Source organism: Suncus etruscus, chromosome 3 (genome assembly GCF_024139225.1).
Source record: "Suncus etruscus isolate mSunEtr1 chromosome 3, mSunEtr1.pri.cur, whole genome shotgun sequence".
Classification (NCBI taxonomy): domain Eukaryota; kingdom Metazoa; phylum Chordata; class Mammalia; order Eulipotyphla; family Soricidae; genus Suncus; species Suncus etruscus.
Genome location: NC_064850.1, coordinates 99,254,429 through 99,280,909, shown reverse-complemented (window position 1 = coordinate 99,280,909; position 26,481 = coordinate 99,254,429). Strand labels below are relative to the sequence as shown.

At 38.0% G+C, this 26,481-nt stretch overlaps 1 protein-coding gene across 1 annotated transcript in view; it reads right to left on the bottom strand.

Moving 5' to 3' along the window:
* Window positions 1–3,160: 3,160 nt before the first annotated feature.
* Window positions 3,161–26,481, bottom strand: part of MARCHF1 (membrane associated ring-CH-type finger 1) — a 355,296-nt gene continuing 331,975 nt past the window's right edge. The window contains exons 5-6 of the mRNA XM_049769479.1: window positions 19,105–19,252; window positions 3,161–3,719 (exon numbers count right to left, since the gene is read on the bottom strand). Of these exons, the coding sequence (XP_049625436.1) occupies window positions 3,421–3,719; window positions 19,105–19,252 (447 nt within the window). The 3' untranslated portion in view covers window positions 3,161–3,420. The remainder of the gene's footprint in view (window positions 3,720–19,104; window positions 19,253–26,481) is intronic.

Here is a 26,481-nt window from a genome sequence, read left to right as displayed (position 1 = left end):
CTTCTGTGCCCCTCATTTTTGTTTTTGTATTTAAACTTAATTGCCATTTTGTCTTCCTTTTAACAATATTGGAAAATCATCTCTTTGCTATCTAAGTTTTGGTCCTACACAATGAAAGTGATAAGTATGTACTGTACTGGCATTAGCACAGATTCATGTGATAATGTCAAGGTTTTTCATTGAACTCTAAGTTCATTATTCATTTTGAATCTTGTTTCAGTTTATTTTATTTCTTACAGAAGTAGGTAAATGTACTTCAAAATAGTTGTCACTCTGGGAGCAGTTTTTCTTTTTTGAGGATCTCATCTCTACAAAGACATACCAGGAAGCCAGATTGTTTCATTGAAAGGGCAACCATAGTACTGCCATATAAATAATGTGTAAAGAAAAAACAATAGGTTTTAGATGCACATAGTTTTTCAGATGGTTTGACCCCAGAACAGGCATTATAGGAAGATTTTCTAAAAATGATTTCAATTCACATGTTTAAGGTTTAAAAAGATCAGGAGAGACTAAGCCTGCTTGGAAGTTATATTGTTCTTGTCTTAAAAAAACCAAAGCCTATGAATGTTAATTTTGCAAACTTAGGTATTGTTTTGAAACACTGCATTATGTTTTATAGGCAATGTAGATATAGTAAAGCTTCTCTTTTCAGTTTAAACATGTCTTAGACCTTAATAAAGGAGGATTTATTTATTTGTTTATTTTGGTTTTGGAACCACACCCGGCGGTGCTCAGGGGTTTCTCCTGGCTGTCTGCTCAGAAATAGCTCCTGGCAGGCATGGGGAACCATATGGGACACCGGGATTCGAACCAATCACCTTTGGTCCTGGATCGGCTGCTTGCAAGGCAAACGCTGCTGTGCTATCTCTCCGGGCCCAGGAGGATTTATTTTAGCCAATCATTTCCCACCATGAAATTATCTGTGTGCTTTATCTTCCTTAAGGTTTATACAGAATTCAAACTATTTTTGATGGTAATTAAGGTAGAAAAACTTTTCCCTCCTAGATCGAACAGAAGAGAAATCAATAATTCTTTGTTTGCTGGTGACTGTTGCCATTGCTAACCAACAGAAGAAATGGATTAGTACAAAGCTTATGAAAGTTAAAATCAGGTTCAATCCTTTGGATGAGGAGATATAGCAAGGTCACCCAAAGCTTTGTTATATATGAGTACATTTCTCAAAAAATAACCTTTTAAATTGAATATTTAAAATGAATTTAGTGCAAGATTAATATGAAGTTTTTAGCTTTTTAAAAAAAGCCACTTTTATCATTATTTGCACAGAAATATGACTCATGGTTTAATTCCCTCAATTTTGTTTCCCCTCTGCGTTTAATCTATTGCTCTTACATGTTTTGAGAAAGATGAGTTTAAGCCTTGTTTCCCAACTGACAGAACTATAACATTCCCTTGTGTATATACATGAATGAATACACACACCCATTGCACACACACTTACACAGAAGTTGACATTGCTTACCTTTTCTTTATGTCTACAAATTGTCACTAGTTGGACTTGGTGTCAACTATTATATCTCTATCACAAGGTTAGTTCTTATTCCTTTCCCTATGGTAGTTTGTGAAAAACAAGCACTGATAATTACAAAAGTGCATCAATTGATTTTCATATTTGTGCAATGAGATGTCCATGCTTTGGTCCTTATGGCCATCATCATGGTTGTATTTTCACAATAATAAATATGACAGCTAACAAAAATAAATCACCTTTTTCATTGTAAGACATCTTTCTCTGACAGGCCACTATATCTTAAAATCTTTAATCTAGCTCACTTCAGTATCATTCACACTTCAGTTTTACATGAATATGCAAAGAACACAATAATCAACTGAACTGTCAAACCTAAACAACTCAATGTATTACTTATCACAGACTGTTGAATATTTTTTGCTTCCCAGCTGGACAAGGAAACACTCTATGCTTTTAAAAGTCACAATGCATTTTGTAATTTCTCATCTGTAAAGTTGACACTATGCAGATTAAAAATAAAAACTTAAACATTTAGAGAAATATTTACTTTTGATTTTCCCTATCATAGGTGCTTTGTAGTCACAAACAGAAGTGAATATCAGAACTTCACTACAGATTATTTTTCTTTTCTTTCTCCCTAATCCACCCCCTTCTGCACATTGGTTTTACATCCTTTTAAAAAATGGTTAACTTTTAACTCTTTACAAGGATATTAAATTTGATCACAGTAGTGTTTTGTAAAATCATAACACTTGGGAGCCTTTGAATTAAATATCTAGTTACTGTTTTTAAATGTTCAACTAAAGTGAATTTAAGGCTTGGTCTCTAGTATTTTTAGGGGTATGCTATTCAATATGGTTAATTCAGATTGCGATTATACAGTTAACATACATAATGGAATTTGAAGATCCGGTTTATAAGAAAGAGTTGTGGGACTGGGGAGATGACTCGAAGGGATGGCTGGAGCACATGGTTTGCATGCAGGAGCCCAGGGTTTGATCCAGTATACCTTCTGGTTTCTGAGCACCATGCTGAGAGTAGGCTCCAAATACCACCAGGTATATTATTACCCCCCCTCCAAGGTAAGTGACGTATCTCACATTTTAATGTTGTTGATGTGTTGAAATAACTTGGATTTCGTTAAAATTTATTATCAAAAGTTTACCTGTGTTATTTACTTTCTACTAGAAAATTTAAAATTTACAAGGTGTGCATTTGTGGCTCATTCTTCAATGGGCAGTGCTGTTTTTAGAAGGACCAGAAAAATATAGGACCAGATCATCGTTTTTCAACTTTAGTGGGTAATTCCCAGGGCTCAACAATCTCTGGAAATCTTTTTCATTGTATAAACATCAATTGTAGTTTCTTCAAATGTGTATTGCTTCTATTTTAACAACATGCTTCTGTCAGGACAAACAACTGGACTCCACTATAGCCATTAAAATAATTAACTGCCAGAGTATGAATATCAAAAGATGCATCCTTCAAGTTTGCTTCTGATATGTCTTACGGATACTGCACACATTTCAAGCTCAAAAACGAGTATGTTATTTCCAGATGAGATAATTAACATTATAAGACCCCAGAAGAAATACACACTGCAACTCAAGTCTGTATTCTTGAATTTTCCCCTGCTACTGTGAGAAGTATGTGGCCATGTAGTCTTCATTACTTAAAAGCGTTCCTTGCTCAAGTGGTTCTTAATTGTCTTAGAAATCATTATAGCAAATACATTTTTTTCACTTTCCCATTTCACTTTACACTTGCTTCATGTGGTCCTCATTTGATCTTTGTTTTCCTCTCCTTTGCTTTTTAAGTAAGGAAAATAATTCGGTAGAAGAGAAGACAGTCATTGAGTATCACTTGTGTCCTTGTAGTGGCTTAGGGCTGGAAATACTGTTCTATGAAGAGACTTCCAACTAATACCATCACACTGGTATGACTTCAGGTGGGCCGCCCTCTGCAGGAGGTGGTGCAATTGTACCTGTTTGCAGTACAGGCACTATAACAGTGTCCTTGGTATCCGTATTTACATTGCATGGGAAGTTCTTCTCTAGTTTTTTGGCAGTGTCTGGACAATTTTGCACAAAGATCACCCGGTTGTAGGCCTTCAGCCTGCGCCACAACTGAATGTAGACTTTACACTGTACATACATGAAGACGAGACCTCCTGTGAAGCCAATGGCCACTACAACCAGTTTTGTCCAAAATGGCCATTCAAGGACACCTTTGAAATGAAAAAAGAGAAATTATTACCAACAAATTATTACCAACAAGTTGCTACTAGCAGGTTTGATAATTCTTTGTATGATTTTTCTCAAAGCTAGTGCCTGCTTACTGAATTTGTGCTTAAGTGAAGTACTAACTAGTTAGGAACTGTAACCTGAATTGCTAAATTGTTTTTAGCTAAAGTTAGCTAAAATCCTATGTGAAAAACTACTTCACCTCTCACTGTAGTGATATAATTTCTCCTTGCATCAAGTATACCTATTATCAGATAATACATTAGACTTGAAACTTTTACATTTACAGATACTCTTCGCTTAATGACCAAGTTTCATTTCAAAGACTTGGTCATTAAGTGAATTGGTTAAGTGAGGAACTGCATGTACTGTATACAATAGTACAATATATGCATAGTACTTGACAATACAGTATTCTGAATAAGTAAAATAATGAGAAAGATCAAACTGAAAACTTCCACTTGTATTAATTTGCATAGGTTGTGTAATTTACACACAGTACTTCAATGTAGTACAGAACATAAAGTTAGTAAAGTAGGTACATTAAAGCACCAACAACCACAGTACAGTACTGTAGAGTGTACAAGATGGAAAAAGGATATTTAAAATAAAATAAACTAATGGTGAAGAGATGGCCGTAAGTGCAAGTGGTCGCTAAACAAGTAGGTCATCAAGCTAGGAGTATCTGTACTTTATAGCTATATCTTGAAAGACAATGAATGTAATGAGTGAAGGAATTGTTTTTAAGGTGAAGTAATATGTACATAATAGTTCTCACTCTCCCCTAATTCTAAGAATCAAGTTCCTGAGCATAGAGATGCATAAAATTTAAGATTCTGTAGTATGTGGGGCTGCACAGCTGCTCTACTGCCTGTAGTCTAGATCGAATTTGGCTTTTTTTGGGCCTCTGGCACATGAACTTGTTCAGGAACTACTGCTTGAGGATTACTTTTATCTCAACTATTTCCCACCTCTAGCCATTTCAACATCTTTACACTGGATCCCGGTTTCAGCAGGCCAGTTTTGAAAGGACCAATTAAAACCCCTCCCATACCTCAACTACTGTAACAAGACTAACTCCCAGAAATGGCAGGAAAAAAATGGTAGCTGGTTACTCTTGGTTAAATTCTTGAATGTTTTACATTGACATGTAGCATTCTCTTCAGATTGTTCTCCCAAAAGAGTGGACTAATGAATAAAAATGAAAACCTTTACGAAGATTGAGGCAAAAGAATAGCTAGAAATTCAGAATCTATTCATCACTGAAATGTCCTTAAAAATTTTGTTGAACAGGGCCAAGGACAAAGTAAAATGATCTTGCCTTAGAAAATGAACTCATGCCACCAGGGGAATGACATGAAACTCTGAGGGTGGGAATATTTATTTTCAGGTGGAAGGGGAGAGGAGGAGAGGATAGGGGACAGGAGAGGTAGGCTGGTGGAATGAGGAGGGATGGGAAGAGGAGGGGAAGGGAGAGTTGGGATGGTGTAATGGGAGGGGAGGGAAGGGAAAGGGAGAGATGGATGGTGGAATGGGGAGGGGAGGCTATATTAGGCTCAAAGAGAGCTGGGAATACTCAAGGCTTAAGTATGCATGTGTCAATGTCCCAAGTTTAATCCTTTGTAGACTTCATGCACCTTTCCTCATGGGATATAGTCCCTGAATAATGGCAAGTATGGTTCAGGTAAACCTGAGCAAGCCTTAAGGATTAACCCTCTGCCCCCCTGAGTACTGCTTGAGAGGCCCAAACCAAATGAATACTAGGCTTAGAAATGGAAATATATTTAGAATAACTGCTTGAAGAAACACAATGGTCTAAATGGGAGTTGTCCTGGCCCCAGAGGATAGTGTGGAGAAGGAAAGAAACTGAGTGGAAGAGGAAAAACAAATAGGAAATGAGGTCCAGGGGCAAAGTGGTCTCAGGTGCATTGGTAGTGTTAAAAAAGAACAGAAGTAATATATCCAAGCCAAAGGCAACAACAATGGAATCAAGAGACCAAAACTTTAACAATACAAACTAAAGGTGGCACGTTATACTGGCAGGTTGAGGGGACAGGGGGAGTAGTATGGGATGCACTTGAGCAACATTGGTGGATGGAGATCATCGATATTGGTGGTGGAATCTGCCCTGATTCATTGTATGTGTGAAACTCAAATATGAAGGACTTTGTAAATCACAATGGTTTCAATTAAAGGGGGCGGGGAGATAGCACAGCGGTAAGGTGTTTGCCTTAAAAGCAGTCTGTCCAGGAAAGGCAGTGGTTTAAATCCCAGAATCCCATATGGTCCCATAAGGCTGCCAGGAGCGATTTCTGAGCCCAGAGCCTGATGTAACCTATGAGCATCGTTGGGTGTGACCCCAAAACAAAAGTAAAAACGAAACAAAAAAAGGAAGTCTCTAGGTACTAAGGAGCTTACTTGCCTGATTTAGCCAACAGGAAAAGTTAAAAGGCAAATAAAGCCTACTTGACCTCCTGCTATGTATAAAAACTTGATACACATATAGAAAGAGATCAGGGATGTTGGCAAACAATCAACAATAACAACTCCTGAAATTATCAAATGTTCTTGGGTGTACAAAATTACCCTTGAGCTGGTCTACCCTTAGTCATTATGTCAGCTGTTTTTCTATAGATAAAACTAATGTAGGTGGGAAACAAGACCTCAGTACGGGGCAGCCTGTTCTACTCTCAGAAGCATAAAGCCAGTGTCACTAAGTCTGTAATAAATAAGTCAATAAAGCGTAAAGTAGATGCATTACCTGTGGTTTCTAACTAGCCCACCTTTTATCATAATGAGTACATTTATAACTGACAATTTTCCATATAAAAGAAGGTAGTTACGGCACCTATAACCCTATCCTGATATAACTGGAGAATCAGAACCAGATCCCATCATTAACATAATTTTATGAGGCCCATATAGTGTTGCGGCTACAAAAAAATCATGAAGTAGGGACTGTAATGGAGGCACAGTGGTAGGGTGTTTGCCTTGCATGTGGCTGACCAGGATGGACAGTGGTTCGATCTCTGGAGTCCCCCAAGCCAAGAGCAATTTATGAGTGAATAGCCAGGAGTGACCCCTGAGTGATGCCGGGTGTGGACCAAAAATCAAAAACAAAACAACAAAAAACCATGAAGTATATAAAACACTCTCTAGGAAAGACAGCCAATTTCTAGTTCTGGGGATGGAAATGAAAATAATGATGTCTAAGAAAATACTCGTTCTCTCTTATGCCAGAGAAACTTCAGGGATAAAGTCTCTTTGTATTTAGGACAAGGTTTTTTTTTTTTTTTTTTTCCCCATTTTACCCATATTTTGCTGAGCCTATGCAAAAAACAATACTTGCCACTCTTACACTGTTATTGCGGTATTTTTAACTCTTATCCTTTAAAAAGAAACACTAAACTTTCTGCTGGTTCTTCATTGAATTCAATGTGAGTCAATAGTTTTCAAAAATACTCTTTTCTCTTTCATCTCTTTAGTTTTTCTTTTAACTTTCTATTTTTTTTTAAATGTTGCTTTTGGTCTTCCTAAAAAATGTATTATTATCAGTTATGTCAACTATATAATGTATTTTCTTTAAATAAATTAAAAAATACCCATTCTTAATGACAAAACAATTCTGGTTCTGTGAATAGTTTTATCCAGCAGGGAGGAGAGTAAGCGATGAAGTGTTATATAGGCCTGAGGGGTAGCTTTGTGGCATATGTCTGCCTTGCTTTTATGACAGTCCGAGTTCAGTCCCCATCAGCATGTGGAAGTCTAGACACAGCTCCCATGCAATTCGCTTTGAAATCACCAACTCTGAAACCAGGCAAGTGCTGCACTGCAACTAAAGCATGCAATCCCAGTGAGCACTGTACAGAAAATGTGCAAGTGCCATAGATGATGTGCCACCTCTGGTGAATGTGTGTGAGCACCACAACCAAGAGTGCAATCCCTGGGAAGCACGACAACCAAACTGCGCATGTGCAAACTAGACTGTAACCCTTTACAAGGACTACAACCAAGGGTGTGTGTGAACCACATGGTCATCTCACCAACAAAAGGGTACAAAACATCAGCAAGTGACCAGTGTGGACTTGCAGGGATAGCACCAGTAAGAAAACAGACAGCATGCTCAGGGGAGTCCATGAAACACCAGTGTGAGTCTAGGATGTAGAAAAACTGGGGATCAAAACCATCTTCCAACTGCTGAGTCAATCAACATAACTTCATAGACATCCAGAGTTTATATAAATCTACACACTGCTCACAGACCCACCCAGGAACTCGGGAATAAAACCATTTTCATGGGAACAATTTTTTGTTTTTGTTTTTGGGCCACACCCGGTGACACTCAGGGGTTACTCCTGGCTATGTGTTCAGAAGTCGCTCCTGGCTTGGGGGACCATATGGGAAACCGGGGGATCGAACCTCGGTCCATCCAAGGCTAGCGCAGGCAAGGCAGGCACCTTACCTCTAGCGCCACCGCCCGACCCCATGGGAACAATTTGATTCCCCCCCCCCCCAACTTCACAAGATTTCTCTGCATTGATTTCCTTTGCTCAGGTTACAGATGTTCTTGGGAAGTAAAAACTACTGCTAAAATCACTGCCAAACTACTGTTAAAACCTTGGCAGACAGTATAGACATTTTAGCCCAATTCCAAAGTTCATTGTTTGAAATGCCCTGTCATTCAGAGACAGCCTCAGCTTGCCTTTTAAGGGATAGTTTTGTTTGAAAATAAATTACTATAAAGAACTTGCAATATTTTACTTTGGAATATTCACTAAAAGACATCTTGAGATGTTAAAATAGGGCTAAATGGATTTTTTTTGAGACTTTTCTTTGGAATGATGCATTTCCTTCATATTAAGTTTTATTGGACTAGTGAGTTCTATGCTGAATTCTTTCTGCAAAGAGGACAGAATGTATATATATAAGGGAGGATGTGTGTAGAAAGGGGTGGCACAAAATCTTGTTCCTTGGGAATCAAATTCTTTGTGTAACCCAGAGAAGTCCCTAAATTTACTTGACCTTCCCTATCCATTCTCTTAGAAGAATCACTCTGCACACCCCTGGAAATAGACCTTTATTTTTTTGAGGGGGCAGAGGGGAGTCATATTGAGCAGTGCTCAGGACTTTCTCCTGGCTTTGCAGTCAAGAATAACTCATGCCACTACTAGGGAGACTATCCGGGGTGATGGGGATCAAACCTGACTGTGCATGCAAGGCAAATACCCTACTCACTGTACTATTCTCTGGCCCTGTATTTAGACCTTTAAGATAATAGAAAGCACCATCCAATTGTGTGTAAAGCTACTCTATCATCCCTGACCCTTAGTTCAGTGCTCTTTGGGGTGTTACCAGCCATATTGTAATCACTGATGTGAGAGGTTTAAGGATTTATTCTCTACTTTCTTTGTTTTGAAAACCCTCAGCCTTCTAACAGAATGAGACCAGGAAATTGGGAGTGAATTGTCCATTATTGTGTAAGGAAATGGAAATTTTGTCTTGTTTCTCATTAGGGACATTAAATTGATTCATTTCCCATATTGTCACGTCAGTGCCTCAAAAATGAACAACACATTCTGAAGTACTAATATACCACTATTCAAAGAAATTTTTTTCTCAACTTTTATGATTGTGTATTTTATTTTGCAATATATTCTTAATAACATGCTAATGGCCTTTCCAGGAAAGGCTTAAAATAGTAGGCAGATTTGTCCTATGAGAAGATGTTGACAAGTACACCAATTTGGATGACTTGAAATGCTACCTTATATCTGTCTGACATTGTGCTACCAGAATCACAGAAAATCAGCTTATAAGTTGTAGGGAAATTTATATTTAAGAAGCAAGTAAAAAAAAAAAAAAAAAAAAAAAAAAAAAAATCATGAAAAATGGGGCCGGGAAGGTGGCGCTAGAGGTAAGGTGTCTGCCTTACAAGCGCTAGCCAAGGAACGGACCGTGGTTCGATCCCCCGGCGTCCCATATGGTCCCCCCAAGCCAGGGGCGATTTCTGAGCACATAGCCAGGAGTAACCCCTGAGTGTCAAACGGGTGTGGCCCAAAAACCAAAAAAAAAAAAAAAAAAAAAAAAAAAAAAAAAAAAAAAAAAAAAAAGAAGCAAGTAAAAAACAGTTTAAATAAAGAAAGGCATACAAACCTTTCAAACCCTCTGAGGCAAGATTTTTTCTAGCAATTAGAGAGGGATACTGAGTTGTCTAGGTAACATAAAGTTGTGTTTAAAAAAGCTAAAAGTGGAAAAAAAAACCCAGAAGATTTTCTTTACCCCTATTTCCATGGCATTGGGTGATTTGAGGTGATTGAGGCCATTACCACTTCAGGATCTGAAACAAGCTTAGTTTCACATAGGTCCACTGGAGCCAGCTGACCACAGACACCTTATCACCTTCACTCCCACTATAAAGCCACTACTTCTCTGTAGTTCATAAGAAATATCCAAATCCCAAATGATTCAGACTGATCTTGCAGTTTAAGCCTTCATATCATTTCCCTTATGATTGATGAGTGACTTTTCACGGGCTGCTTATATGTATAAAATTGCTACTTATTAAGAGGATTATAGGTTTTATTCCTAAGAGCTTCTTCAGTCTTTCATCTGTTCTAATTCAGGTAGCTATTTCATTTCCTTGGGGTACTGGTTCTCTTTATCTCATTTTTTCTTCATTTTTTAGGAGTGTTATACCCAGGACTTCCAGCTCTATACTCATGGATCACTCCTGGCAGTGCTTGGAGATCCTAGCTAGAAATTGAACTTGGTTAGACTTAAGTAGGCCAATTCCCACCCACTGTACTATCTATTTGACCTCTTCATTTCTTCTTAAAAATTATAATGGGGTCACTCAGCAGAATTTTGAGGCTACTCCCTATGAATTGCTCCTGATGGTGCTTGTGAAAACATGGGGAACAGTTCTCTTCCCGAGTTTCTTTATTCCTTATAATGTGCAGTAATATTCTTCATTATGTAGTCTCATACCCCCCCCCCCCCCGACCTGTCCCTTTGTTATCTTCCTTCCATTGTTTTGGAAGGAAGAAATAAGAAATATGGTGTAGTAGACACTTCAAAAACAAACATTATGAGTTTATCGAACTGCTCTTTTAAACATATCTGTCATTTGAAGGAAGCAGGACCAACAAGTATACTAGGTAATGAAAACAGAATAGTTGTTCTTTTCATCTGCAATGCCTCCTACCAGGCATATGGAATAAGCCATCTTTGATGGCTATCTGCCAGCTATCTGTCAGCTATCTAAATTATGACTGATGACCGTAGACAGATGTAATTTGCTCCAGGTAAAAGGAAGAAAAGCTCAAGTGACTTCTAGAACTGGAAGTGAAATAAACTGTTGTAGTTTCAATTCACATAGATTCAGGATGTTTGTTATACAGCAAAAGCTCACTAACGCATCATTACAAACAAATACTATGTTTTTTATAAGATTATTAGTCTGAGTTATGGGAATTAATAGTTCTTGACAAATAAAAAATGCTATAGAAATATAGGTTGCTGTTGCATTGATTTATTTGGCTGTTATACATCTGTGACTGCTTGTAGATCTTCACATACAAATCCTAAGACCCTGGGTTCTAATTCTGGCACCACCAAAGCAAATTCAAAAGCTTTATCTTATTCTTATCATTAAGACTTTTCTAATTTCATTGTGCATCAATCTTTGGGTGTTCTCTTCCTACCTGAATTTCAGGTAATGAAAACTTCCAGAATTCAGGAAAAAGTATGGCTGGTTAGCTTCTAGTTATATCACCAGTATTTTGTCAAGGATACATATTCTCACCCTGTTTCATGCATATATTTTGTGACTATAATTCATTCCATGGGGAAAAGCAATACCAAAAAACTCAACAAAACTTAACTGAAATGTGTAAGTGGCAGATTGGGCATTATAATTTGTTAGCAAACCTTCAGACTACAGTGACAAGGACTCATAAGTTTAGATGTGTTTGTTTGCTCCTTGAGATTCATTTTCTTTTCCCAGCAGCAGTGTGTATTTGTGAACAACCGTTTCTTTGGTAGTAGAAGGTCCTCCATTCCTCTTAGCATATATGCCCAAAGACTTCTGACATGGTGCTTCTCTACATGCCAATTGGTGTGAACCACCAGTTCCCAGTGGATATTTATAAGATAGTTGGAAATAAAGCAAATTACTTACTTGCTCAGTTTTAAACAATGATCTCTCAGGTGTCCTCTAGCTTTTACATCTCAAATTCCCATATTCTGCTTATCGTAATGTAGCAGATCCTGTGATTGAAGACACCTGGAGAGCATCTAAAAAGCCTTTAAAATACCCAGCAGCAGAGATTCTGCCTCATTTAACAGCTGTAGGGAAAATGTATATTTAGAAAGAAAATATCACTGGTGAGTCGGGATATTTTGGTGTGTGTGTTTAAGTTAGGCAGTGTTACAAGTGTGTTTGTGTAAAGGTATTATGAGTGGTGGGTCTGGGAAGTTGTTTTCTTTTACCTTGGTTACTTCTTTTTAGTAGGTTAATAATTTTATTGAAAATTATTTGGTGAGGTATATTGGCCACACCTGGCTTATCACATTCAGGGAATCATATTCAGTACATTAGCCTTTATTTGTCTTTCTGCCCCAAGGAAGAAAGTCCAATTATTTCAAAATAAACTATTTCTATATTTATGATCTCTTTTATAACTTGTTTTAATGGTAATATTAACTGTGATTAAACATGCACAATATGTAGGATTTCTAGAAATAAAGTGTTTCAGTTTATCTGCTCCAAGGTGAAATTCTTGAAGTCTTTGAAAAATAAGTCCTAGGGATCCGGACTGATAGCACAGTAGTAGGGCGTTTGCCTTCCACACGGCGGCCAACATGGGATGGACCTGGGTTTGATCCCCAGCACCCATATGATCCCATGATCCTGCTAAGAGCGATTTCTGAGCTCAGAGCCATGAGTAAGCCCTGAGTGCTGCCAGGTGTGGGCCAATAACAAAAAGAAAAGAAAAAAAAAGTGCTAGAACTTTGGGAAGGCATTCACTTCAATTTAGTTTTACAAATGAGAAAAACTGAGCTTCAGAGCAATTGAATTACTTTAATCAAGAGAATTGCCCTGTGGCCAAGGAAGATCTCCTATCTGGCCCTCTGATAATTAGCCCTGATCAGTGCTTATTATCTCTAGTTTGTTTTCTATAACAGTAAATATAATTACTTTAAAAGGAATGTTTAAAAAGACATTACTGAAAAGATAAGATTGTGTGCATTGTAGAAAAGCAATTTTTAGCATATATTCTAAGCAGATGTTAACAGCTAATAAATCTGATAAAATAAGATTATAAAAGCTCACCCTGGAGATTTTACAATAAGAAAGGAAGAATAGTTGTTCCTTACGTTACAGTTGTTCACATGGTTAATTTAGGGTAAGCAGCATATGTCTGAAGTTTTTATTATTGTTTTCACAGGTGACAGAGAGACAGAGAAAGTTCTTGAGACATCATGTATATTTAATCTAAAAGAGCCATGTGTAAGAATATTTGAATGAAATTTTTCCCCTTCCAATCCTTTTATTACAGTTCAACAGATATTGTTGTTCTGTGTGTAATTTCAACTCTGCTTGAAGATGTACAATTTGTTTTAAAATATTTTCAAAAATTGAATTTAAAATAACTTAACATTTCAATTAATCCATTTATACCAACAATTTAAAAGCAATCAGCATTCATGGCGGCAGTGTCAAAAAAGATGATAATACCAGCTGCCTAGATGACCAAACTACCATCAATTAATGATTTAGGAATTCAGGTTTTAAATTCAATGTGAACAAACACAATGATTTCCACTTGAAAGTGCGAAAGGAAAAAGCTATCCCACTTTAAGTGGCTCTATGTGACTAGGCAAGAGGGCTTATTTTTTGATAATCTCTTTCCTTCCAATTCAAAAAGTTTTAACATGAAAGATAAAAGCTGCCTTATTTTCACTTTTGAGAGACTGATGCTTTTTTAAAGCAAATAGAAGAGGGGCCTCAGTGATAGTACAGCAGGTAGCATATTTGCTTTGCATACAGTTGACCTGGGTTCAATCCACAGCTCCCCATAGGATGCCCCCAACCCTCACATCAAACCTGCCAGGAGTGATACCTGAGCACTGTCAAGTGTGGCCCCGATACCAAATGAAAATGGAAGGAAAAAAGGAAAGTACTATGAATGAAAAAATTTACTGAATCTAAATAGTGCCAATTTCCCAAGAGGAGAGTCCTCAAATGTTTTAAAGATATTTTTCAAGATCTCTAGGATCTTGAAATGGCAGTGGGATATTGGGACTAATATCCACATTTTCACAACAAACTAACCTAATCAGAATAATACACTTTATTACAAATAATTTGGGGTGTGTGTGTGTATTTGGGCCATCTTGGGCAGTGCAACTGGTGGTGGTTGGGGGACCATATGTGGTTCCGAGAATCAAACAAGTGTTGACTACATGCAAGGCAAATGCTTAAACTTTTTTTTGATATCTTCAGGCCCATCAGAATAATGACTTTTACAATGCAGAGTAAAGTGTAAAGTCCAGAGAGAGATCTTCCAATTTGTAAAGCTTCTGATAACTTACCCAATTCTTGTGAAATAAGTTTCCATCATACAATGGAACTTTTATCATGAGGAATTAATTCGGCATTCGAAAAAGAGAAAGTACACTCAGTTTTTTTTCCTCTCCTCTTTTTTTGTGCCACACCTGGTGGTACTTAGGGGTTACTTCTAGTTTTGTACTTAGGAACTATTTCTGGCAGTACCTACCTGGGTGACCATATGGGAATTGGACACACGTCAGACCACATGCAAGGCAAATGCTCTACCTTTGGCCCCTACACTCAGTACTGTTCAGGGCTTTTGATTCTGCTCAAGAATACTGCTGGTGGCACTCTGGGGACCATTTGTGGTGCCAGGATGAAGCTCTGGTTGTTTGAGTGCAAAGTAAGCACCTTACCTACTGTGATATAGCTCAGCTCCCACAATGATTAATTTTTAAATTTCCACTCGCTGTGATTGTGCATGATATTTATACAACAGGGAGATCAAAGTGGTTTTAGTTTGAGCAGATAAGAAAGTTTGACATTTGGTGGGATTATAATTCTGTGTAGCTTCTCCCTTGGTTGACTGGTATATTCAAGATAATAGCGGTGTCTAATTATAGCAGAAGAAATCTCAATCTGAACGTCACTGCATGGTTATTTTGGGTATGGTCTACAATCTCTTTGCATGACAAAAGTTTCTATCTCTACATACTGTACAATAACACCATAAATCACTTAAATGTAAAGTTAGCATGAAACAGCTCATGTTTAAATAAAGTCCACTGGGGTGAACTTTAAAGGCCTTAAGATCCAGTGTGGAGAGCTTTGAAGATATAGCAACTTTTGAAGCTTTGTCCAATTAGAAGCTTCATTTGTGTGGTTTTTTAATTATTAAGGCCCTTTGTGCACTGAAAAAGGTTTTTCTGCAAAGCCTCCACAGAGCTGACATTTTCTATGTCTGATCGATGCAGACACCAGGCTCCTGATTTTAAGCGTCTCTTTTCATCTCCAATTCTGGAGCATTTAACGTCTCACTAAATTCCAACATTAGTTGGGCAGATCCTCAACTCCTGCTGAGTGAAAATCTTCTACACTTAAGTTTTTTCCACCTAAAAAATAGGTAACAGAATGCTTCTCAGAGCTTAAGTCCGGACCTTTGAGGCTCTTGGACTTATTCAGTGGACAGACCTGCCTTCCTTTTGGGTTGCTGCTGCCCTTGGGCCCAGTGCAGCGACTGTTGCGGGCGCCCCCTCCTGGGCATGGCTAGTACAGCACTTGGGATAGGAACCCCTTGGGGGCAGGCTCAGACGGGCATGGGAATGGGGGGCTGTTTTCTTTCAGAAAAGCTGCCCCTTGAACATGCACACATTTCTCTCGAGGAATCTGACACAAATGACAGCTCACTTGCGCACTGGTGAGAAATTATGTCTGCTCAGAATGGAGAAAGGAAAGAAAATATTCCCAAGACAATTTCTAAAAGGAAACTATAAGGTGCAAGGTTTTCTCCGAGAATTCATACTGATCCCTTTGTCAGCACTGACTGCACCGTTTGCTCAGACAGTGCCGGAGCTGAGCAGCGAGGCCCCTAAGCTCGGAGCTCAGAATCTATGGAGCATTACATGAGCAAAATGCAATCACGGAGCTTTCTACAAGAAAATCTGTAAAAGTGAAGCAATTCTGCGAACAAAACAAAAACGAAACACTAACTTTCTTGGGTGAAAACTCAGGCTGCACAGTGGCAGGCTCCAGCTAACTCAGGTGAAGCATAGACTTCTTGGATGTGCTGGAAGCCACTTTAAGGTTGATGGTTCGTCTCTGCAGAGCCTTGAGACAACACAGGCTCCTGGCTGCACAAACTAATGTGCTCCATTGTCCGAATTCTGAACCCCAGATCTGGGTTGGGCTGTTGTACTTTTTTTTTTTCGGGCCACACCCGTTTGATGCTCAGGATTACTCCTGGCTAAGCGCTCAGAAATTGCCCCTGGCTTGGGGGGGACCATATGGGACACCGGAGTGATCAAACCATGGTCCTTCCTTCCTTGGCTAGCGCTTGCAAGGCAGACAGACACCTTACCTCTAGCGCCACGTCGCAGGCCCCATTGTACATTTCTAATGGGTCCCGACAATGAGGTTGCAGTAGGTGTCTAGGCCACTTTTCGGCTTCACACAGAGAAAAAACGAGATTTTATGTAGATTGGAGTGGGCTGGTGTAGGGCTGTTCAGTTCTCAGGGTCAGCAGATCCCTTTGAAATTAAGCCTTTTTTTTTTTAATAATTCAGATTAAAAATTCTAAATTTCAGGATGAAGCCATAGAACAACTTGCCTTGCATGCATGCAGCCAACTTGATCCCCAGCATTCCCTGAGCACTGCCAGGTGATTCCTGAGTGCGGAGCCTCCTGAGGCTTAAGACCTGAGATGTCTGGGTGTGACCCCAAAATCAAAGCAAGACAAAAAACAACCAACAAACAAAAAGGAATAAATAAAAATAATCCCTAAATGAAGTCTGTGTTTCCCCTAGATTATAATATCTTAGAATATTCAAAAATCTGTTTCCTGCCTTCTCCATTTTCTAGAAATGATTTGCACAATATGTGGCCGGGTTTCCCTTCTCTCTAGTCTCTGCTTCCTCTACCATACATTCACATACTGTTTTCATGTATCCTGAGATTATATTGGGCCATTTGTATAATCTTCCAATCACAATATTTTGTTATATTTATATATATGACATTAAGTTGCTGTAAGCTGTAATCCATTTTCTTCTCTCTCTCTCTCTCTCTCTCTCTCTCTCTCTCTCTCTCTCTCTCTCTCTCTCTCTCTCTCTCTCTCGTGGGGGCCACACCTGTGGTGCTCAGGGTTTATTCCTGGTTCTGTGTTCAAGAATCACTCCTGGCAGGTTCAGGAGATCATATGGGATACAGGGAATCAAACTGGGTCAGCCGTGTGCAGGGTAAACGCCCTGCCCACCGTGCTATTGCTCAAGCCCCTAGAATCACTTTCTTGACAATGGGTTGCAGGTGAGCAAAAATGGAGAAAGACTACTATAGAAGCAGTTGTAGTTTTCAAGTCAAAGATACGAGTTTGTCCTTGAAAGGGAGGAGGTGAGGAAGGAGGAAAATGGCAGATTTCAGAGACTTATCGAGCAGAGTAAATATGATTTGGAGACTGATATAAGGTGAAAATGAGAGGGGGAGAAGGAGATGAGGGAAAAATGACTTGAATTCGATTATTGGGTACTAGCCATTCCTTTCACACGAGTATCAGAGTGAAAAGTGGGCTTATATTTATGTTAGATATAAATCTACATGATATATTGAAATGATCTATAAAGGTCTTGCTTTCACATAATTTATTTAATTGCAGAGAAGAGATATTTAATATAACATCACAGGAACAATGTATAATGTAAACTAATTTCTCACAAATTTTATAGTAATGAGTTATGATTGAACCTAAAAATTGAACTAAAGAAACAGCTCAATGGCTGAGCAGGAGGTACAGGTTTAGTACCCAGCACCGCATATAGTCCCTGGAACAATACTCCTATTTCTAAATCAAAACCTAAAACTATAAGATTGAATTGAAACTGTACCCTGTGTTTCTAGCATTTACAAACAGCAGTACTTTCATTCTCGTTCAAAACACCGTGGGGTCCGGAGCTCTCACTATCTCTAACCTCCCTTGTTCACCACCTGAAGGTGCAAGCCCCCTCTATGGAGCTTCTGGTAAACCAGGCAGCCCTTGTATTGGTCCTTTTGGCTTCTACAATGCCCAGGAAAATGTACAGGGATGTGTGCTATTGCCACCTTGTGGTCAAACGTGAGAATGCAGTACTTTTCTTCCGTTTAAAAATCCAAAAGTTGGAAGGTGGTGCACGCTATTGCCATCTGGTGGCTATATCTGAGAATGCAGCTGGAAGAATCACCTCTCTTAATGATGTTTTTCCTTTATTCTTCTTTCTCGCATTCCCCCTCTTAATTTTCTTATATTTTTGTAGGTACTGACATATAGACAATTTTTATTAGATTTACAATTAAAAATTTATAATTCTTTTTTAGTATTTTCTTCCAAATTCATCAGTGAGTGTATTTGTGGGGACAGGGTTTAAGAGAATATTTACCACTATTTTATTAGCTACAAATAGGCTAAAAGCCAAAGCTAAGAAGAAATTTATGAAAAACAAAGCAGAATAGCCTCAGAAGTGAAGCTGAGTCACCATGTTGGCTTCTGGTTTACGTGACCTGTCTATATTAAACCTTAAAATATGCTATAATTATTTTAAAACATCTTTGCAGGCTAAACACCATCCTTCAAATCAAAATCAGCATGAGCATGGCTAAATTTCAAACCATCATATTAATCTGCTCTATTAAATTATAATCATTCTCTAATAGCCATGACACAGTCTCTAATAATCTGTCACCTTATTAATTATTTCAAAGAAGCAATGATGAGGGCTCATTAGATAAAATAAAAATCCTCTCATGTAAAATCTATTGGCCTTTTCACACCAGGAAGAACCAAGTCTTTATTACATTCCTGTAAAGTTTAAAGTGGTAGATAACTTTTTAAAATCATTTTTCCCCCAGTAAGTCTTACCAGAACTTGATAACTCTTTTCTCACAGCCTGGGAACCTGGCAAATATATATTCTTTCTTGTCAAAGTAGCAATAACAACCGGAGGAGATTTTGGTGCCAGTGCCAGTGTTGCTGGTGTCATACAGATGTACACAGAACTGAGCCTCGCTCCCACCTCTGAGTATCGCCATAGAACCCAAGAGCTGAAGAAGGAAGAGAAACTTACTCTTACCATTATCGTTGCCTTGTTTGATCTCTTCTGCTGTCCTATCTATCAAGACATACAGGGACCAAACCACACAGGTGATGGCAATGATATGGAAGGTGACAGAGCAGAAAATTTTCCTCCTTTCACTGGTGGTCATCTGGAGTTTCTCCCACTGCAATCAGAGAAATAAAGGACACAAAGCTGAATTTCTCAGTAGGAAAGTTCTTTTTCCTTTTTATATTCCTTACAGAGTCAATGAGTAGAAGGGGAGCATTAAAAAGCTGCCATTGCAGAAGCCACTATAGGATTCATATATAGCTTCATTTTGAGAATGAGATGAAACCTTAGCCATGTGAGCATTACAATGGAAACAAAAGCGATTTCCTACTCTCTAAATGAATGAAGTCTTTTGTTTGGCCTCCTTGTCTATAACAAGAAGAGGATAGTTGAGATATTGTCAAGCTTTCGAAATGAAGTTACTTTCAGGTTTCTGCATAGCACTTCTTTATAGCACCAGGTTACAGGCAAAAATAAGTCATCTCAGATTGATTCATAATTTGATAGTGTGACATTCCTGAATGTATACATTTAACAAGTATTTGGATGGTTGAATACCTGCATGAGATAGTTAACATCTAGTGTGAGGTGTTTTTCTGAGAAAATACATTTTATCATGTTGGGTATAAGGGAAGAGGTAGGGGACCTTTAAAAGCGATTTTCTTTGCTGCTGCTGTGAGGGATGGGACTCCAATCACACCATCCCAACCACTCTTCAGATTGTTGAAAACTCCTCTGTCATTCTGGGAGACAGGAATTTAAATAAATTTTATGATAAATTACAATTTATATGAGGGAATTTGCCCATTATTTGCTAATAAGAAATAGACACACAAATGAAATTTAATCCCTTGACTGCTAGTTTCACTTAGTTGTGTCTTTATCTCTTTCTGCATTATTTCCATCAGAAAAATCAAAGCACTATGATCACATCTGAGGTGAGTGAATGTCTCTGTAATCCAAATTTACAATAGTCCTTGTTCTTTGTGGGAGGCATGTGCCTTACTTAGCTGTTCTTAAATATTACCGTTGGTGATGCTCAAGAGAACATATATGATTTCGGGCATTCAGTTAGCATAATTGCTGTACAAAGCAAGCATCTTATCTCCTGTACTATTTCTCCAGCCCCTACTCCACGATTCTTTAACCATCTCTACACTGTTCCCTTTTGTTAAAGGGAAGACCTTGATAATTTGTAAAGAATGCTTGTTTTCATGCCACTCACCAACACACACATACTCACACACACAGATTGTTCATGTATAACTAACTCCATAAAAACAAGAGTGCAGACATTATTACATAAGTTCTGGAGCTGTTACAAGATTTTTGAAATGGGCAAAGCCCATTTTCTGCCTCACAGTCTTTTCACAGCACATTGTATGAAAATCTTTGCATGGCCCAGAAGTTTAGGAGGGAGATATGACTTTTTTTCATTAAGATTGGCTAAGCAAAAACTGCTTCTCAACTTTCCTGGGCAGAGGTTGATACTGATAGTTTTCTACTAGTGAGATATGAGTGGCCCTTGACAGAATATTTAGTTTTACTGCACTGACACCAATTACTCTTTTTCCCTCTCCTTCAATTCCTGTGTCTTATTGGTCATAATGAACTGTAACAACAGCCACTTTACAGTCTCAAAGACAGGTCTCATGAATTAGTTTGAACCTCCCTAGATGACTTCAGCTTACCTTTAAAAACCCAGAATAAACTATTAGAAAAAATAAAACCCCATCTAATGAGACTGGCATTGCTGTAGTGTGTAATTTTTGAAAAAAAAAAAAAACAAGAAATATATATATGTATATACACATATATGTATGTATATATTTATATCTATACATATATATGTATATATATATACTTTTCAGAAAAGCTTCACATTTTATCTTTGACTTATAGGTTTTCTTTCCTTTCTTTCTTTTTCTTTCTACTTTCTTTCTTTCTTTCTCTCTTTCTTTCTCTCTCTTTCTTCCTCTTCCTTCTTTCTTTCTTTCTTTCTTTCTTTCTTTCTTTCTTTCTTTCTTTCTTTCTTTCTTTCTTTCTTTCTTTCTTTCTTTCTTTCTCTCTTTCTCTCTTTCTCTCTCTCTTTCTTCCTCTTCCTTCCTTCCTTCCTTCTTTCTTTCTTTCTTTCTTTCTTTCTTTCTTTCTTTCTTTCTTTCTTTCTTTCTTTCTTTCTTTCTTTCTTTCTTTCTTTCTTTCTTTCTATCTTTCTTTCTTTCTTTCTTTCTTTTTTCTTTCTTTCTTTCTTTCTTTCTTTCTTTCTTTCTTTCTTTCTTTCTTTCTTTCTTTCTTTCTTTCTTTCTTTCTTTCTTTCTTTCTTTCTTTCTTTCTTTCTCTCCTTCCTTCCTCTTCCTTCTTTCTTTCCTTCTTTCCTTCTTTGTTTGTTTGTTTGTTTCTTTCTGTTATTTAACAACTGATATGTCAATCTGAATAACCTATATAATGATAGAATTGAATATTTCAATTTGACAATAGCATGCCATGATTAATAATTTGTGTTTCCTTTCTTTTCACTTTGTTGTTTGTTTATTTGTTTTGGGTTACACCCAGTGATGCTCAGGTTTACTCCTGGATTTACATTCAGAAATTACTCCCAGTAGTTCTCTGCAGATCACATGGGATGTCAGGGATTGAATCCGGGCCTGCTTTGTGCAAGAAAAAGTGTTATCTACTCTAATGTCTCTCAAGCCCCTAATACATAGTTATTGAATCACCTCTTCCTATTGCTGTGACCAAAGAAGTGCAGGTGGTGTCAAAATAAACTTTTATTAAAATATCCTAAATGGGGGTCAGAGTGGTGGTTCAGAGGTAGGGAGTTTGCCTTGCACATGGCTGACCTAGCACAGACTGTGGTTTGATCCCCCTGCGTCCCATATGGTCCCCCAAGCCAGGAGCGATTTCTGAATACAGAGCCATTACTAACCCCTGAGTGGCACAGGGACTGGCCCCCAAACCTAAATAAATAAATAAATAAATAAATAAATAAATAAATAAAATATCCTAAATGTCCTAAGTGAATATGAATATCTTCAGAAACAAAATATAATTATCAAATCAGTCCTCAATTAAAAAACTACTTTATAAAAATCTTAAGATTAGAACTTCTTAAAATGAGGAACAATTGGTGAAACATCTAAAACCCTTCTTTAAAGTAATTGAGACTCAAAAAAAAAAATCAATGGATTAGTAGAATGCACCAAGTCATTTGTAAAGACTCCTAGTTCCAAACAATAAAAACTATGAAGTTGTCATTTCCTACTCACAGCATTTTAAGGAAAAGTGAACTGTAAAAAGATCATTAAATGTTCCCACTTTTGAAAATTCTCTTAGGCACAATTGAGAAACTCACTAGGCTGCATCCAGCAACTGTGATGGCAGAGTGCCTTCTTCCTAGTGATTCCATTATTGCACACAGTATTCAGCCCTAGGTTCTGGCAGACTTGAGAAACTGTCCATTCACAGCGGTATATTTCTAGGTCTGCATGCAAGAGTGCATATCCGTGATGATAGGCAGGTAGACAAGTATTCACAGTAAGAAATGGGTAGAGAAAGTTAAGGTTTTGTTTAAAAACAAACAAACTCTCATGAAAGGGATATTTGTGGTGCTGAAATTCACTACCAGTTCACAAAAGTGAAAGAGTGGTGAAAGAGTGAAATAGTGAAACCACTCTTTCTTTTAGTGAAAGAGTGGTTTGAGAAATAGTTGAGGAGTTAAAGCACCTGGGATCAATCCCCAGCACTGCCAGGAGTGGTCCCTGAGCACTGTTATATGTGTTTCCAAATCTCCTCCTGCCAACAGTGTGTGTATGTGTGTGTACGTGTGTATATGTGTGTATAAAGGATAATTCTCATATGTGTACCTGCCATATTAAAATGAATGGTATACTTGGTCCATGGCTCCCTGCTGGCATATCCACTGCTGATGACGATGAAGCATGGAGAGGCTGGGTTGAGAGCAGAGCCTACACGATGCTCATGGTGGCCCCAAGATCATCAGTGGTACTGGGAGCATCACCATGTCAAAGATGAAGTTCTCATGCTTTATCTTGAATTTGTTTTAAGATCACACCCAAAACAAACTTGTAAGTGGTGCTCAGGGCTTATTCTTGGCTCTACTATCATGAATTTATCGGTGCTTGAGGACTCTATATTATACTGAGAATCAAACCTGAATCAGCTGTATGGAAGGCAAGTGCCCTGACCACTATAATATTCCTTGGAAATATATAGTACTTCTCAGATGAATTTAATTTGGTTTTTTTTTTTTGTTTGTTTTTGTTTTTTTTTTGGTTTTTGGGCCACACCCAGTAACGCTCAGGGGTTACTCCTGGCTATGCGCTCAGAAGTTGCTCCTGGCTTGGGGGACCATATGGGACACCGGGGGATCGAACCGCGGTCCGTCCAAGGCTAGCACAGGGAAGGCAGGCACCTTACCTTTAGCGCCACCGCCCGGCCCTTAATTTGGTTTTGTCCATATAAATACAGGAAACTTAAAACCTTACCTAGCACTACCAATGGGCAAATCTCTGAGAAGGGAACAAACTCATTTTTGTTGCTGACAGATTGAAAAGGGATATCACCTTTCCTTTTTATTCAGATCAAAGTCTAATATTAAAGAAATCCACCCCCCATGCAACAGAAGCCCAAGTTTGGGATAATACTTTGAGTAAGAGTTTTGGTCTTGTAGAATATGACAGGGCAAGCAAATATTTGCCCAGAAAAGAATGATTTAAAGACTTTAAAATGAAGTGGAAAACATAGCTGAAATTAGAACAGGAGATTGTTAAATACTTTATATATTTTAGGGGTTTTAGGGAATTGACAATGTGAAATACACAGTCTCTGCTTATATTGCACCCATTGAACTTGGATGTGCTTGCGAGCTGTCCTTATGTTTGTGTCAACTTGAACAACAGCTCATGTGTTGTGAACCAGAGATAATCTACTGAATATAGGACCAACCTGTGAACTCAATCAGGGCTGCCTAGACTACTAATACAGCCCAAAGGTTGGACAGTTCTTGTATGTTTATTTTATTATTTTTGGTTTGTTTTTGTTTTGGGGCCACACCTGGTGGTGCTCAGAGATTATTCCTGGCTTTGCATTCAGAAATTATTCCTGGCATACTCGAGGATCATATGGAATATCAGGCATCTAACCTGGGTCTGCCTCATGCAAAGCAAATGCACTGTCCTTACACATTTGTTTGAGACTGATACCTGCAGGAAGGTAGGCCAAAGGTACCAATCAATATAGTTTTTAGACTAAATGTCTGCACTCAGATCCCTCATGGAGAGGCCATGTCAAGTACTCATGACTAGGATCCTCATCCCTTTCCTGTTCCCAAGATGAAATATGTGTCACAGCACACTAGCAAGTTATGCATTACATAGTTGACACTGTCAACCCTCACTCTGTCCCTTATTAGCATGCAGTTCTTTTTTGTGTGGGCAAGGTCCAGGCTCACAAAATTGCAGCATGTTCTATATGAGTGATCTTAGACTTTGCTTTAGGAATTAAAGCCTCTGGGGTTTGAGTACTTGTGAAAATTTGTTTTTGGCCTGTGGTCCTGAATCAAAACTTTAAGACAAATAATAAAAAAATGTTTTTACTTAGAAATCTACAGCTAGATTTTTTTCCAAAAAGATTGCCTTGCTGGGCTATTAAATGGAGCAAACTGTGTTTCCAAGAAATAGACTATTTGCTCTTGCTCAAACTGTGCAGGTTTTGTCATTTATTTGCAATCTGTATTCAGTCCAAAAATATAAATGACAAAATCTGGCTTAATGAGAGAGCTTTTAACTCTTAAGTTAAAAACTAAACTAAACTCTATAGTGTAGAGAGTTTATTTGCACGACATAAAAACACATGCTGTATAGATTCCAGTTCAGTTTCCTTTTCTTCCTTGAAACTATCCCCCTACCTTTCCCAAGTTTCTAAAGAGCCTGAGAAACCAGAATCAATTATTGCATGTCTATTTAATGATGAAGCAACCAACCACCATAGAAGGCACCAGGCCCAAGTGGTAGTATGAACCAAAATTCTTTCCTTTTTTTTAGAACATTTTTATTGTAGGCATTGTGGGATCAATACTATTAATTGAATGGCTTCATGCATAAAACATTCCTTCATCCAATACATTGTCAGATTTGGGCTTCCAGTTCTTTAATTTTTTCTCTGTTTTATTATTTCCATTCTCCAGCCAGCTTTGGGCTCCTTTTGCTGGCTATTCCCTAATTTCTTAAACTGTGCAATCAGGTTACTTATGTGGGTCCTTTCTTCCTTTTTGATGAATGTTTACAGAGTCACACACTTTCCTTCTAATACTGTTGTTTTTTTTTTTTCTATGTACCATATGCTCTGGTAGCTCATAACTTTCTTCTCATTTTTTGCCACTAATTTTGTCATTTTTTTTCCTCTGACCCTTTGGTTGTTCAATAGTGAGGTGATTACTTTCCAAGAGTTTAAGCTTTTTTCTCCATTTCTGTTTGTGATTGATTAATTTCTACTTTCAGTGCCTCTTGGTCTGAAAGATAGTTGGTATAATTTCTATCCTCTTGGTTTTGTGGCAGGATATTTTGGTCCAAGAATGGAGTTTATCTTGGAGAATACCCAGGTACATTGGTGAAGAATATGTGTTTGGCATTTTAATGATGGCATATATCTACTATACCCATCTCTTCTATTTCTTTTTTAAAGTATTTTCTTTCTGAGCTATTGTTTTGTTGATGTATTTAAAGATGAGCTGTGCTGAAGTGAAGTCTTCAGCAACTATTGCATTGCAATCAATATCTTTCTTCAAGTTTATTAGCAGCTATTTTAAGTATTTTGCTGGTCCTTCATTAGGTACATATATATTTAGGAGTGTGATTTCTTCTTTATGCATTAAGAAATGACCTTCACTGCCTTTTGTAACCTTTTAGACTTGAGATCTATGTCATCTGATACTAGTATGGCTATCCAAGATATTTTTCTGTATCACACCCAGCAGTGCTCGGGGATTACTCCTGGCTGTGCTCAGAAATTACTTCTGGAAGATTCAGGGGACCATATGGGATACTGGGGATTGAACCTGGGTCAGTTGCACATAGGGCAAATTCTTACCCGTTATACTGTTGCTCTGGCTTGTGTCCTGGATTACCGTATTTTCCGGCGTATAAAACGACTGGACGTATAAGACTACCTCCTAATTTTGCAGTTAAAACATAGGTTTAAGGCCTATATTCGCTGTATCAGACAGAACGTTCCTGTGCTGCATGTGCTGCATGTGTTCCTGTGCTCATGTACTTCAGTGAGCCAATCACAACAAGCAAAGGTTCAAAGGTTCTACTGTAATAGACT